The 15,456-nt window shown below is 33.3% G+C and overlaps 2 protein-coding genes and 2 long non-coding RNA genes across 7 annotated transcripts; 2 read left to right on the forward strand and 2 right to left on the reverse strand.

Annotated features, from left to right (window-relative positions):
• The first annotated feature begins 1,585 nt into the window (after positions 1–1,585).
• On the forward strand, positions 1,586–4,332 carry LOC125670889 (uncharacterized). Its single transcript, XR_008802525.1, has 2 exons — positions 1,586–1,864; positions 3,936–4,332. It is a non-coding gene; the product is annotated as an uncharacterized LOC125670889 (long non-coding RNA).
• On the reverse strand, positions 3,734–5,400 carry LOC130054233 (uncharacterized). 2 transcript variants are annotated; one of them, XR_008802521.1, is made up of 3 exons: positions 4,999–5,400; positions 4,197–4,295; positions 3,734–4,082 (listed from the first exon to the last, which is right to left on the reverse strand). It is a non-coding gene; the product is annotated as an uncharacterized LOC130054233 (long non-coding RNA). The 2 variants fall into 2 exon arrangements; XR_008802522.1 differs by lacking the exon at positions 4,999–5,400 and having other exon boundaries at positions 4,197–4,735.
• A 5,159-nt stretch (positions 5,401–10,559) lies between these two features.
• On the forward strand, positions 10,560–14,639 carry LOC125680986 (uncharacterized). 3 transcript variants are annotated; one of them, XM_048920859.2, is made up of 4 exons: positions 10,560–10,847; positions 11,042–11,060; positions 11,540–11,839; positions 14,275–14,639. In XM_048920859.2, the coding sequence occupies exons 1-4, from the start codon at positions 10,824–10,826 to the stop codon at positions 14,277–14,279; spliced, it is 348 nt and encodes a 115-aa protein (XP_048776816.1). In that variant the 5' UTR covers positions 10,560–10,823; the 3' UTR covers positions 14,280–14,639. The 3 variants fall into 3 exon arrangements, with proteins under 3 accessions (XP_048776816.1, XP_048776815.2, XP_056019245.1); XM_048920858.2 differs by lacking the exon at positions 14,275–14,639 and having other exon boundaries at positions 11,540–12,837; XM_056163270.1 differs by lacking the exon at positions 14,275–14,639 and having other exon boundaries at positions 10,560–11,060; positions 11,622–12,837.
• On the reverse strand, positions 13,029–15,208 carry LOC125680987 (uncharacterized). The gene is made up of 5 exons (XM_056163274.1): positions 14,956–15,208; positions 14,633–14,826; positions 14,301–14,369; positions 13,844–14,079; positions 13,029–13,693 (listed from the first exon to the last, which is right to left on the reverse strand). Exons 1-5 carry the CDS (start codon positions 15,191–15,193, stop codon positions 13,273–13,275), a joined length of 1,158 nt encoding a protein of 385 aa, XP_056019249.1. The 5' UTR covers positions 15,194–15,208; the 3' UTR covers positions 13,029–13,272.
• Positions 15,209–15,456: the final 248 nt, after the last annotated feature.

Here is a 15,456-nt window from a genome sequence, read left to right on the forward strand (position 1 = left end):
GATTCATAATACTCTGTCAGAACATAAACGTATTTTGTGTCATGCATATTGTCACAGTTTCAGAAATATCTCTTGAGAAGGTTTTATAATCTTGATAAAGACCCAGGTGCAAGATCATAAGAATACCAAGTATAAGCTTGATGTGTTCATTCATTGTAAAAAATGTCCATCCAAAATATGACTAATCAAATTCTAGGCCCTTGACCTTCATAAAAATTGGAATAGGTAAAAAGTTCATAGTAAATCATTAAGTGTCATACAAGCTTTTATGAAAAGCAAGAGTTACCACTGCCTGTTGGTTATATGTTTATGCACGGTATAAAAATTCAAATGAATATGTTCTCCATCAAAATTTGGAGAAATTACAAAAGTTTTAAATTATAGTCTCAAAGTATTCAGTTTTCCTTTGGGGACATAGGGAATGAAGGTCGGGACAATGCTAAATTCTTGCTCTGTACTGGTATAGTAAAATATCCTACACTTTGAATCTGTAGCTTTTAGCAAATGTAAAAGACTAAAGTGTTCATGAGTGTATTTTTGATGCTTAATATCTTGTTAAAACCACGTTTAAAATATCTCGTACGTACGACTTAGTGCATGTCGTTTGTACAACTTATTATCTCGTTATAACGACTTAGTATCTCGTTTGTACGACTTATTATCTCGTTATTACGACTTAGTATCTCGTTTTTACTACTTATTATCTCGTTATTACGACTTAGTATCTCGTTTGTACGACTTACTGTCTCGTTATTACGGCTTATTATCTCGTTATTAAGACTTATTACGTCGTACGTACAACTTATTATCTCGTTATTACGACTTACTATCTCGTTCGTACAACTTATTATCTCGTCCGTACGACTTATTATCTCGTTCGTATGATTTAGTTTCTCGTTACTACGACTTATTATCTCGTTAGTACGACTTAGTATCCTGTTATTACGACAAATTATCGCATTATTACGACTTAGTATTTCGTTATAACGACTTATTATGTCGTTTGTACGACTTACTGTTTCTCGTATGTTATTATCTCGTTATTACGACTTATTATCTCGTTATTACGACTTAGTATCTCGTTATTACGACTTATTACGTTGTTCGTACGACTTATCATCTCAAAATTACAACTTATTATCTCGTTATAACGACTTATTATGTCATACGTACGACTTAGTATGTGTCGTTTATATGACTTATTATCTCGTAATTACGACTTATTATGTCATACGTACGATATATTATATCGTAATAACGACTTATCATCTCGAAATTACAACTTATTATCTCGTTATAACGACTTATTATGTTGTACGTATGACTTAGTATGTGTCGTTTATACGACATATTATCTCGTAATTACGACTTATCATGTCATACGTACGATAGATTATCTCGTAATAACGACTTATTATCTGGTACGTACGACTTAGTATCTCGTTCGTACGACGTAGTATCTTGTACGTACGACATAGCAAAAAATTATATCAATAGCCGTGTTTCGAGTTACTCCGGAACACAGTGTTTATTCTGTGTTTAGTCACGCCGCGTCAAAAATGTTCCACAGGGTTACTTCCGATTTATCGTTGTTTACCTACCAACAGTCGACACTTCGTGTATTAGGCCTAGGCTTAATTTTGTCGATCATCATGAAATTGAAATACACATTTAATAGTTTGGGGTGTATGCGGTACATATTTGTTTATGAGCGTTTGATAAGCTACTATTGATCTACGAAATACAACGAAAGACTTCGTCAAGAACAGAAGAAGACTATGCATGTCGTGTAAGGCCCAGCTGTCTAGTAACCGGAGGGGTAAAGGAAAAGAACGTATTAGACTCACTGAAACCTGTCAAACAGGTAAAATGAAAATTATGACGACATTTTATATATATACAAAACACAATGTGCACTGCTTCATAAAGCAGGCATTAAGTCCAGTACAGTCTAGGGCCTATGTGAAATAGAATTTACGTTACCAAATCGGGGCCAAAATGGGCATAAACATGTAACATATAACCAGGTCCATTCCAAAGACTATTTCTACCTACGTAGCTATTAATAGCTACCTAGGTATTTAAAGCTACTTAAAGTAGCTACTTTTACATGTTTTTAAAGATATAAATAAATAATAATTAAGGCACATCTTTTAAACAGGTCAGTCGTTTTATGTATCATGTTGTGCATGTGCATGACAAAATTCGGAGTGTAAATTTAAATAATTTACTAGGGTGGAAAACGTAGAGGAAATTGCATGAAAAATCAACTCAAAAACTTTTAATGTAAGAGTGCATGAATGTTAACTTTAAAATTAATAAAGATTTGTAAAACATTCTAGACTTCTTATCATTTATCTTTGATCCTAAGTTCCTAGAGAATGGAAGTGGGTGCAGTTATTGATGCAAATTTGAAAGTAATCATTTTTTGTCCAATATTTTTGTGGTATTCATTGTCAGTATAAGTGAATCAAGAAATTTGGTACACACCATGTTGCGCCGTTCCTGCGTTTGGCCACGAAGTGCAAGTAAAGGAAAACGTAGGTAAAAATAGCTACCTGGAGTAGGTTTAAATACCTAAGTAGCTATAAGTAGCTACATAGGTAGAAATAGTCTTTGGACTGGACCTGATAATTATTGATATAAAATTTAGATAATGACAATACACAGTGAAAAGTAATAGATTAACTATAATATTATAGGTATTTGAAATGGCTTTATTATTCAAAGCTAGTTTAGATTGAATTAGACTGGGTTTCTAAGTGCAATGATATAGCCATATGTGGGTGAGGATAAAATTATCTACTTGGGTATAGTCAATATGCTGTCTAATTTGAAAATAATTATTTATCAACTAATACTTGTGTTACAAATTAAGTCTTTGGAGTTCGACTTTTAATGATATACTCATGTAATTGGAAGAATTTTTAGCATGACTATTTATTGTTGTAGTCATTTTACTGACTTTTCACAATCCAGTAGGTATTTGTGATTACTGCTCATATTTATATCACTGAACAAAATATATATCTGATCATGATTAAGGTAATATTATTCCTTTCAGCAACATAATTTCAATTAGGTGCTCATAGACTGGTCCAGCACAATCTCTAGTATACTTAGCTATATAAATATGCTAATCAAGCTATATAGCTTTTTAAAGCTAATTGAAATTGCTTGATATAACTATTTCAAATCTTCTATCAAATATATTTTTAAAGCATAAAAATTGAATTTCTAAGTGAAAATATTTCATCCTTGTACTTGAAACAACACACTGTAAACAAAAAAAGCTTCTTAAACTATGTACCTTAGGAAGAATTTTGATTCAAAATTGTCAAATGTTTAGGATTATTAAGTTGTTACAGATTCCACATTGTAAAGTCATCATATACTTATCAAAGCTTCGACACACACAAGGTAGTGGACAGTTATCAATACAAAAGAAATTCTCTTTTCATGAAAATTCTTAAAATGACATATGATCTATACCTAGAATAGTGTTGTGGTTAGTTCAAAGTACATGTATATTGTTGTGTGTCATTGCACTTAAGAAATTTAATCGAAACTAGCTTAATGAAGCTGTTTGAAATAGCTTTATAAAACTATATAGCTAAATATAGAGATTGTGCTGGGCCTGATAGATATAGCAATGCAGAGGAAATCCATCATATGCATCAAAAGTTTGAAAAAGGTGAATTGACTTAAATATAAATAAAATCATGAAAACTCATACATTCACAGTTTTAATATGAATTACTTCATGTATTTCCAAATAAGTTAAAAAAAAATATACATGTATGTACAGTGAACAGTATTTTTAACAAATACATGAATTATAATTTCAGCATTATTATTTTTGTTTTTTTACATCTTTGCTTCTCAAATTGACAAAAGTCTATTATCAATATTGTGGCATCCCTCCTCTTTTTCAGGTATATGGGAACAGGATCATTTTCCATGCCTTTCACCTGAGGTCTTCAGTTTCATCATTAATCATCTGAATGTCGGTATGCCAAACTCTCATGATGTCATGCCATTACTGGATATTCCTTAACACTGGTTTATTTAAGCCACACTACCTATAACATTACCAAAATATTAAACTGAAAATTTTCAAATACACAAGATTTGAAGCAGCAATAGAAAAGAATTACATATGTATAACACACAAAAAAGAAGAAATTAATTCTCACCTGGCTGATATGAACTTTTTACTCCTTTTTAGCTCCCTTTCACTGCATACCAGCCAATAACTAGCAGTCATTATATGCAGATCAGCCATTGTTATCAACCTGTGTATATATATGTTGAATGAAATATGAATGAAAATTGTTGTTCTTTGTTATTCTTTTTAAAATATATATATACTCAATAGTATATTTCCTTACACAGTACTGAATCAAAGGGGTAGGAGAGCAAATACATAATATATAACCTGGCTCATGTTCAGCTGGTTCCATTCTTGTATATAAGTGGTTTGAGTGGAAATGTACATATCTGATGTACATGTACATGCAAAGTACCTTGATTGCACAGGCAATATGCATCACTTGTGTTCGAATTTACTATTAAAGAGTAACCCAAGCGATGCATATTGCCTGTGCTTGATTTGTATTAAAAGTTGGAGAAAAGATCAATGTTCTTTGATATAATTCAAAATTTTGCAGTGAATGAACCATCGGTATGGAGCTTGAATAAATGATCATGCAAATTCTAGTATAGATCCGTAGGGATATATTATTTGGTGTTCTCATATTTTATTTAATTGGCAGATATATATACCCCCCCCCCTCTCACTCCCTTGTGAAATTGCTTCGTAATTTTTATGAGCCTGAACCATAAGTTCATAATTGAAATTCTCTATTTAATGTCACATGAACACCGTTGTAAAATACATACACTGCTCAGATGTGGATGAGGGTACAAGTATACCTATTCTTAAGATTGACAAGATTTTGCACAGTCTATATTATATTTTTAAGAGTCAGTACAAACCTCTTGGTTTTCCTAAAAGTTAATATAAGGAAACTGGCTAGAACAATGATGTTTCTTTGTTGGTTCAGCTTTCACGGAATGTAATAATCGCACTCAATTTCGGCTGGTCGTGGTTTTCTACACAAATGACGCCATCGTTTCCTCTGCGTGAACGCTTTTCCCGGGTGTGGGAAAAGGTAAACTTTGACATCTTCCCAAGTAAATATATATCCCTTGCTATCCTTTATCTGATTTGCGACAGTTTGTGCCGCAAAATCTATATTTTGTCAAAAACAATTTTGTTACCAGTGTAAACAAAATTAACCGGAAGTACCCCTGTGGAACATTTTGCTCATATCACGTGACCGGCGTGGCTAAATACGAAAAATCCCGGGTGTTCCGGAGGAACTCGAAACACGGCTATTGGCAGCAATACGCTTCTGTACCATCTAGTCATGATATGTAAATTTATGTATACTAATCTAGATTCCGTTCGTGTTAATGTTTTTTTTTGTTTTTTTTTATAGCAATCAGGGTAGAAACATATGTTGCTTTTTATTAATGAATTCACGACGGTATTCCGCAAATAAAGATAAAGAGGACTACACTCATTGCATACTGATAAGGACAGGAAGTTCATATAAGGTTAGTGTTTATCCTAACCTGATTTAGTTACACGTAGTAGGTTCTTAAAGATGTATAATTTGGTTGTGGATGGTGTAGAAACCAAAGTAACCATCAACAAAGAAAAATTGAGGTTTGAATCAAATGGCAATGTAGATAGTAAGTACATGTTTTTCTACCGTGAATATACCGTTTTTTAAAATTGAATACCGATTTTTGTTGTTTCCGTCATTTCACCAGAACACAAAATGGATTTGTCAAAGACTTAATGTCTTTCTTAGTGCAAGGTAGCTTTCACAATACAACATATGAAGGGAAATATATTTGTATTGAGAGATGAAAAGAAATGAACACGTTTATCATTTAGAGTATGTGTGCCTGTTATTGCAAGATACAGGGCGTGACACATGGGAGAGCAACCGTGTATCATACATACAACAGAGAATGTCGTATTCTAAAAGACTTCTGACATAGCAACTGTGTATCATACATACAACAGGGAATGAATATTCTAAAAGACTTCTGACATAGCACTTGGTTATTGCAAAATTCTGTATCTATATATAGCTAATCAAAATTTAAAAATACTAAGTTATATGAATTCATAATAAGGGCAAAGATTGATATGGACGAGGTGATGGATTGATAATCAATGTATTTAGCGCGAGCTCGAATTGTTAGTATCATTCGGACAAAAGCCTATGTAGAGAAATGACTGTAGAGGAAGGTAGCATGGTGGATATCTACTTTCTTGATGCCAATTATGAATTTTGTATAGATGATTTAATACTTTCTCAAATGTGCAAAACCATAGAAAATGAAAAGTGCCAATGTCATTTATCTTTCGAATGACAAGGTTACATGTGGCGCTTTAGATACTGAATTGTCCATTGTGAAACCGTAGAAAAATGTACATGAAACTGACGAAAAACAGCGATTTAAGACAAAGGAAGATCTGAATAAGCTGGTTCTAGACCAAACAAATTCCATCTCGAAGTGTAATACTAAATAGTCGGTTAATGCATTAAAAATGACGCGAAAACTGACCGGAAAACGTTCTAGAACTGCAATTCATGAATTCCCAAGATATGGGGTATTGTAGTAAGGGATTTGTGGTTGACGTGGTCCATATTTCCCCAACTCTCTATTTTGCATTGTATAAAGGAATTATGAATTGTAAAATAATTAAACTATAACGCATATAAAGCTGACGACCCAAATTTGGACCTTCTTAACGTAAGGATAAGAACAGTAATTTAGCCTCGACTCTGTGTTATGTAAACAAGACTCGAGCATTGTTTCTGTTTACAAACAAACTAGTTAGCTGTTACTTTTGCAATTGAAGGCATCCTAATTTTGCACAGACACACATTTAACTTTCAAATGGCACATTTCAGCTACAGGATACTGAAAATTTGATACATATATATATCATATAATTAGATTAGTAACCATACATTAAAAAACTTTGTAAACAACAACATGCCCCAATCTTTGTTTACAATACAGATCATAAACTGTCTATGATGAGCTTCTATCATAATGTATAACCTTTATATTTTTGCGATACCTTTTAAATGAATTAAACAGTATAATATTTTGATTATCGAAAGTAATTTTTATTTTAGAGAAAATCGTAATTCAGTCCCTTTAAAGTGATGTGTTCTACTTTTGTTGTTGTAGAAACGACATTATTGTTGGAAGTGCCGCTTGACATAACATTTGATATGAATTTTGTCAATATATATTTTTGACAAAATACATGCAGATTTTGGTAAATTTTTAAAATAATTTTCAATTTTGAAATGGGTAATCAACTTAAATATAAGATATAGAGAACAAAACTAAATACATGAGTGGAAATGTCTAAATAGTACATGTACATGTAGACTGAGGAACAGAAAAGGTACAGTATCACTATATAATTACAAGTAGTATTCAATCATATTAATTGAAAAGAGGATTAAATTTAGTAAGCAAATGAAATATTCAATATCAATACTTTATCTTACACACTACACATCCAATATTAGAAGTACAGGTAGTCTATATGGCCCTTAATGTCTCCACATTACAGTATTACATCATGCTTTCTTGATGCATTGGTTTTTTTTATTTCTATGAACTGCATCATTTTATATCATAGACATAACTTTGTATATACTTTCAATGGTGATATATGAAAAATGGGTAAATTAAAATGCCTTATCAGCGAACCTGCTAGAATTGAATTCTTTCTCGGAAAATATTGCAATCAAAACTCGATGGAAATAACACAGTAATCTAAAATAGATTTATTTCGTAATCCAAGGTAACGTTGTAGAAACCCACCGAAAGAATCTATGTCTTCACGTCATAGATATCCCATATGTACATGAACCCTGAAACGTGTTGCATACATTTTTAACCTGGATGTCCCACTTACAAATAAACTCACAACGTTGTTCTTGTTTCACTGTAAGTACTAGGAAAGCCCATTGATAACAAATGTACAGAGAATTCAATATATTATTGCAAAACAGTAGTAATGAAAATGCATACATACATACATACATTTTCATACATACATAAATACACACACATACATTTATCCATACATACATACATACATACATACATCAAAGCTGAAGATAACGAACAGTGATCAATCTGATAGCTCCTACATGTATAAGCAATACAAAATAGAGGGTTGGGCAAACACGATCCCCTGAATATACCAGAGATGGGATAAGGTGTGAACCCATCCATCTATCCATCAATCGAACGGTCGATCTATGATAAATTTTAAAATGCAAAAGAATAGAAATTTCTGGAAAACGCAATGCAAGAGATTAGGACAAATTGAAGAGTTCTTTAACTCAAGTTTCTCTACCATTGAATACTGCGTACTTATTTGTTAGTCTCAATCATCCGTGCCTTTCTGTTTACTCTTCCAAAAATGATACAATCAAATCGAACTTCTTTCTGTTCAAAATGTGAATAACTATGCAAAACATGTAAAAAATAGCAACATTACATCCTGGATTAAGGACATGCGGGACGATGTGGCCAAAAATAACTCGTCAATGGATATTTTTTTCTTTTTTTCATGAAGCACCATCAGGATATCCTGCACAATGTGTTTAAATTTCATGGCCACTTTCTATGTATACAAGGGAGATAATAAGCTTTGAATTACCCCCCTTTTCGAAAATTGTGAATTTTACAAGATCATTCCGATTTTCAATTCAAAAAAATAATTTGATGGAATTTTTATCTATATCTTTTACAATAATCTTTAAAATATATGCAAAATATAAAATATATAATAATAACATGCTTAAACATAACCATATAATAAGAAATTGGGAAAATTTAAGGATTTGGGGTGGAAATTGGTACTCAAAAACAGGGTAGACCAGATACTAAATGAAGCACTGCTCAAAAACTTGTCAATTATTTTTTTTGCAAACACTGCAATTAAAAGCTATTCATATACCTAACTTCCTGTAGAAATATGAAGGGGTGGAGCTAATCTTGATTTTGAGGTAGGCGTCCTTGAAGTTATACATTGATATGTTCACTTGGGGTTAGGCTTGGCGAAATATTTGTTATTAATAACTTTCAAGCTTATATATTCTTTTCATGTACAACTACTGTTAAAAGTAATGGGGGATGGGACAGTCTCAATCTATTTGCACTACAAAATAAAAAAAAAGCCCATTGTCAAAGACGGGGGAGGGGGGGGGGGGGCAGCCTAATTCTCGATCGTGTCTGTTTTGGAATACATTGTTAGAAACTATATTTGTTTTTAACCTATTGAAATATTTAGAATTTTCATTATTATGGAACAAAAATTGAGTTAATGAATTAAAATTTGATTTTTTTAAATATACAAGTATATATTAAACATGGCTTTGAACAAAACGTCTAGTCTAGCTCTACACAATACGTCTTCTTTCAAATCACGGGTTAGGTCTAGTTAACTTCAATATGAGCTACTACTTCCTTTACAAGATCAACAGCATTTCCGCGGCCATGGTAGCTAATGTCGCTTGACTCGATCGTCTCCAAGCTATTTTTCAAGGTATTTCTGTATCGCACATGTTGTGACTTTGCACCTTTTTCATTTTCACACGTCTGCTTCTCGCATACATTCCGACGTGTATCATATTTTATTACATTAGTTACCATTTCCGCAGCAGTGTTTCGTAAATTAAGTTAGTAAAAATAATTTGGAATATGAAATAGTTTGAGAGATAAAGCGTACTTATATTTGCATGAAAATGCTTGCAAAAATTAAACATTCCTAGTATGGACGTTAATATTTGACCAAAAGTAACGATTGTCGTCATAAGGGGGAGGGGGGGGGGGTATTTTTCGCAAACAAAGATCGATTATAAAAGCACCTGACTAGTTGGTACGTTTCCCAAGCATGATTCGGAGAAATGTGTGTCCAGTTCTAGTTTCACACTACTATAGTAAATATCAACAAACGATCATCAACTTATACTTGCACTGAGTCATTGTTTACAGACAGTTGACTTTCTTTTTGTAAATGTCCAGAGATGCAAATTGTATGTGCATACATGTAAGAGCGATTTCGGTGACTTATAGGCTATACTATCAAAATTACTGTGACGCATATATAATAATGATATATGCAATGTATATGAAAAAGAGACTTGTAATCATTATGAAATAAAATAAAAACTATCATTTGACAAGAATTCAATCAACAGATTTACACATGACACTTGACAGTGGTAGCAAATTACGACAAAATATGATGACATTTTCCCCGCGATACAACGTCGTGACGTACTTTTTTATTATGACGTCATATAGTGTGTCTGTACAGCATAGTGATTTTTCTCGGGAAGCTTTAACTACGCTGCGTCCGGTTCTAAATTTATAATAAATTCGCAACCATCAAAGTTTTTCAAGCTGAAACGTAATTGTTAACTTTTAAATAGTTTACGCCAGCACCGTTTCCGGTTTTAAATATTAGTCACGGTTTATGGGGGATACTGAAAACGCTTTATCAATTAGACGCTTGAAGTAAACAATGGTGAAATATTGTTGTGTTCCACTTTGTGGTGGTTTTGGGGGTCACAAGTTTCCCACAGATCAGGAATTACTCTTGAAATGGAGGGTAGCGATCAAACGGATGGATAGGAAAACAAAAAAATTATGGAACCCAGGAAAAGAAGACGTTGTTTGCCATATACACTTCACAGAAGATGACTACAAAATCACCGAATCAGGTTAGATCGAGGTCCTATCAATCAGTTATATAAAGCTGCATCGTCAATTGATTTGTTGAATTGTTTGAATTTTTCCTTCTTTCAAATATTGATTTATAAAGTTTCTTCATTTTGTCTTGTATTCGTGTATTGATAACGTTCTTTTTTACATTCTTGAATGCGTTGCTTTGTGGTTTGTTTTTACTCTTTTTCAGGTGCAACTACTGACATGTGGTATGTATCACAGTATTCATTTAATATAATACTAGGCTATATGACGAGACATATACTGCTTTGATAAAACGTTACAGGATGAAAGAGTGCTATGATACCATATATGTATATATATATATACACACATATAACCAGCTGAGTCCTGGTCTCCACACAATGTAATTAAAATTAGATCTTCCATCCGCTCCCCAAACTGGGGAGCGGATGGAAGATCTAATTTTAATTAGATTGGGTCTCCACATTAACAATCACCATTTTCTGGTGTTATTTTCATATATTTGGTGACACCCCCCCCCCCCCCCACCTAATATTTTTTACAGTAGAAGTGACTGCTAAAAATGCAAGGTTGAATTTGCTACATGACTATTTATGTAAATCAATTATAACAAATCTAGTTTATAATTAGCGAATCTTAAAGCTTTTAAATATAAAGTATAACTTACAACCAACATTCCTGTAACATATTCAATTTGTGACAGGTGAACGAAGACGACTTAAGTATGGAGCTGCGCCCTCTGTTTTTGACTTCAAGAATACCAGTACTACCCAGGAGTCTGACAGAGCTAAGCGAAAGAGGCTGCGAGAGTCTACTCAAGATACATGTACTCCAATGATTGAAGACCTGCCCATGTATATGGATGAATTGATTGTACATCACGAAGTTGTCGTAGATCAGTCATCTACAAGTATGTCCACATCCATGCCAGAAGAAATGTGTTCAACAGCTGAGAAAGAAATCCAGTGTGACATACCTACCTTAGGTAGATTTTCAATTGAAGGTATGAAACTGGACACTAAGATGCTTTCTTATTACACTGGTTTGAATGGCTATGATCATTTCATGCTTCTCTTTAATATTCTTGGGCCAGCAGCTTTTGACTTGAATTACAAATGTGGCTTATTAAGTCCACAAGATCAGTTGTTTTTAACTCTGATGAAACTCAGACAAGCAAAAGAAGATGTGGAACTTGCTATGCTCTTTAAAGTCTGTGAATCTACTGTTTCTAAAATTGTAACAACTTGGATTAACTTTTTGTATTTTCAATTAAAAGAGTTAGAGGAACAATTCTGGCCTTCTAAAGACATCATTAAAGAACATATGCCAACAGATTTTGCTAAGAAGTTTCCCAATACACGCGTAATTTTAGATGCAACCGAGCAACCAATTCACAAACCATCAAATGTTGAGGCACAATCCAAAACATGGTCTTCTTATAAACACAAAAACACGTTGAAAACCATGGTAGGTGTAACTCCAAATGGAGCAGTATCTTATGTATCCTCTACTTATGGGGGCTCTGTGTCTGACAGACAAATCATTGAACACTCTACTCTGCTAGATGTAGGCAAATTTGATGCTGGTGACAGCATTATGGCAGATCGGGGAATTCTTGTTCAAGATTTATTTGCGAATCAGAATGTTTTTATTAATACACCTACGTTTCTCAAGGGCAAAAGCCAACTTGACCCCGAAGAAATAGTTAGAGATAGGCGAGTTACCTCAAAACGTATTCATGTAGAGAGGGTGATTGGGCTTGCAAAGAGGTTCAAAATTTTGAAACATGAGCTACCAATGTCAAAAATCCCCCTAGCTTCCAGAATTGTGTACATTTGTTTTATGTTGTCAAATTTTAGGAATTGCATTGTTGATAAAAGTGCTTAAACATGTGCCAGTAGTATATCAAAATGTACATGCATACATGTCTAAGTTTAATAAATGTATGCCCTGCACATACAGTGAATCCCTTGAGAGTTGTGTTCATATTTCTGCTTACAAGTTTTAAATGTATCGTACATTTTTTGTATCCTTTATGCAACATGTGCTGTCAATATTCAAAGGGATACATCATACAAGGATCTTGGTAGACATATCAACTTTTAAGTGTAAAAGCTATTTACCTTGAAAGGGTCAAAGTACAATATCTTTTTTTAAAAATCAATTTAAAAAGTTTAACACTTTATATAACCAACATCTATGCATTGTTACATGTATATTGTCAATACAGAAAATTTCATATCATGGATATGCAATGTATTTCATCTGAAATTGATTGGCATTCTGGGCAGAAACTTAGGCAAAAAAACATGAAGAATCATTTGCAGACTCTAATCAAATCATGAATACAAAAAAGATTCTGTATAAAAAAAATGAACTGTCTCGATAAATCATTTAGAAGAAACTTTTACACAAGTTTGCATATATGCTTCCACTTTACAGCAAGGATAACAAGTATGGCATGAAAAATTTATCATAGAATACATCAAGCTTTGGAAGAAGAGAATTCTGGCAACATTCTACATCAATATGTACTTTCTGGATGAACAAATCTTTGAAAGTGTATACAACAAAATAGCAAATTTGTTTTTTGGCAATAAGCATTTGGCCTTGTATTTGGAAAAAATATTTAGAGGTGGGTTTCAATTTCATTTCACCAGTTACAGAGTCCATTGTTAGATATGGGAAGTACTTTCCAGGCTGAATCTTCTCAAAGCGACCAGCAAAGGGACATTTGACTTCAATTAGTGCATCATTGCCAACGAGTCCATCCGGTGATGCCCCCAAGTAAGGTCGATCCATATCAACAAAGAAACCACATCTTTGAACACCTTGGCCAGTCTCTCTTTCAAAGGATCTGTAATGAGAGATAAAAATAAGAAAAGGCATATAATATATGTAAATAATAATTTACTGATTTGACCAATGCTTATATAGAGCGTTAAGATTTACAAACCAGGTCTCTGCTGTACACGTGATTGTCTGACTAGCTCACACTAAAACATACCTAATAGCACGTGTCTCGTAGGTACTTCCATGGACTAGAGCTTCACTGCGAAATACAGCAGCAGAAGGCTGGTATAGGGACTCGCAGAGTTTCTGCCTATTACGCCTGTCTGTAGCTAAACAGATATCTCCAAATCTTGAGGCTGTGATCCGCCATGATCTCTCCTTGAACCAATTATTTGAGCTGGCTTGTCCACGTGTCTGCTCCTCAATGGCAACTACTTTATCTGCTGTTACCTTTAAAAAATTGTATATAACAAAAACCATATATCTTGTACTGTGTTTTGTAGTATAAAATTGCATGGTATTAGTAATACATATGAACATGAGAAAAAATCCTTGCAATCAATTTACATTGCACATTATATCTTATTTTAACACATATACAACATTTGCACAAATGTCATAAAATTTAATTTTGTTGAAATGCAGTTTAAGCCAATTAACAAAAGACCTACCTCAACAGCTCGTTGAACCCAATACTCTGTGAAGGGTCTTTCCAAATAATCATGGTCCAATACTGCTGCCTAGTGAAACAAAAGGTGTTACAGTTTGTTTGTTATTAAACACTTTATTTTATATGTGCAGTTTTACCCATCACTACTTACTGCTTTAGATTAACAGACTTATAATTTTAAAATCAACATTTTATATGCATTACTAATATAGCTTGCTATAAGTTCACTAGCGAGATACTTTTGACTTGACACTGCTTATAATTAGCGATGTACAGGGACATTAAGTGAGATTCTTGCTTGTGTGAGTAATGCATTTTCATGCTTATGTTTACCTGAATATTTGCTTTCTCGATGAGATATCTGTATGTCAGATTGTCTGAGGTCTCTGCACAATGGTTTAAGACCATATTGCGAACCCTATCCGGGTAACCAGCTACACCTTTTAGATGTTCAGGGCGGGGATCATTTAAAAAATCATCAGTCAGATTCCGCTTCCTGGGCAGATCTTCAGCTTTGACTGGTGAACCTATATCAAAATTTGAATATGTTAAACATGTGGAAAAAAAATAAATTATTGTACTTGATTCAATATATGGTCATAAAACTATTGCTTCTGTTCATCATGGAACATCACATAATATTCATGTATTTTTACCTGAGTATGAATGTTTGGGTTTATGAAATGTCTGCAGGTTTTCTGTGCATGATCTCTGAATCCTCAAACCTTTTCCTTCAGAACAAGAGAGTAAAACTATGGCAACAGCAGTAAGATGCTTGCAAGTTCCATGGGGACCTCGTCCTGCAGGACACTCACAATGGCTGTTCAAGATGTCTCCCGAGTTTTTGTCAAATTTTAATTTGAAGTCGTATGTTACCTTTAATTTGAAATACATACATGTATTCTGGGTAATATAATTTTTTTTAGTTCTTTTTACAAAAATATCTCAGTACAGAGTAATAAAATAAGAGAAAATAACTGATAACATACATGGTACATGTACAATTAGTACTACAATGTATATTATATCCACAAATTAAATGTACTACTTGCCTTTGTTTTCATGGCTGCGCCAACAATGCCTGTAAAGAACAGGGAATTATCTTCCTTTAAATATGACACAGTCAAGACTCTATCACTTTCAACAAGCAGCCTTCC

The sequence above is a fragment of the Ostrea edulis genome, chromosome 1, assembly GCF_947568905.1.
Source record: "Ostrea edulis chromosome 1, xbOstEdul1.1, whole genome shotgun sequence".
NCBI lineage: Eukaryota > Metazoa > Mollusca > Bivalvia > Ostreida > Ostreidae > Ostrea > Ostrea edulis.

What these genes read in the sequence shown, in the direction of transcription:
- LOC125680986 (XM_048920858.2), top strand. Translation starts at nt 10,824, where the DNA reads ATGACTACAAAATCACCGAATCAG.
- LOC125680987 (XM_056163274.1), bottom strand. Translation starts at nt 15,193, where the DNA reads ATGTATTTCAAATTAAAGGTAACATACGACTTCAAATTAAAATTTGAC. An exon ending in GGGTTCAACGAGCTGTTGAG is followed by an intron (nt 14,080 to 14,300) that starts GTAGGTCTTTTG and finishes AATTTTTTAAAG; the next exon opens with GTAACAGCAGATAAAGTAGT. An exon ending in TACGAGACACGTGCTATTAG is followed by an intron (nt 13,694 to 13,843) that starts GTATGTTTTAGT and finishes CTCTCATTACAG; the next exon opens with ATCCTTTGAAAGAGAGACTG.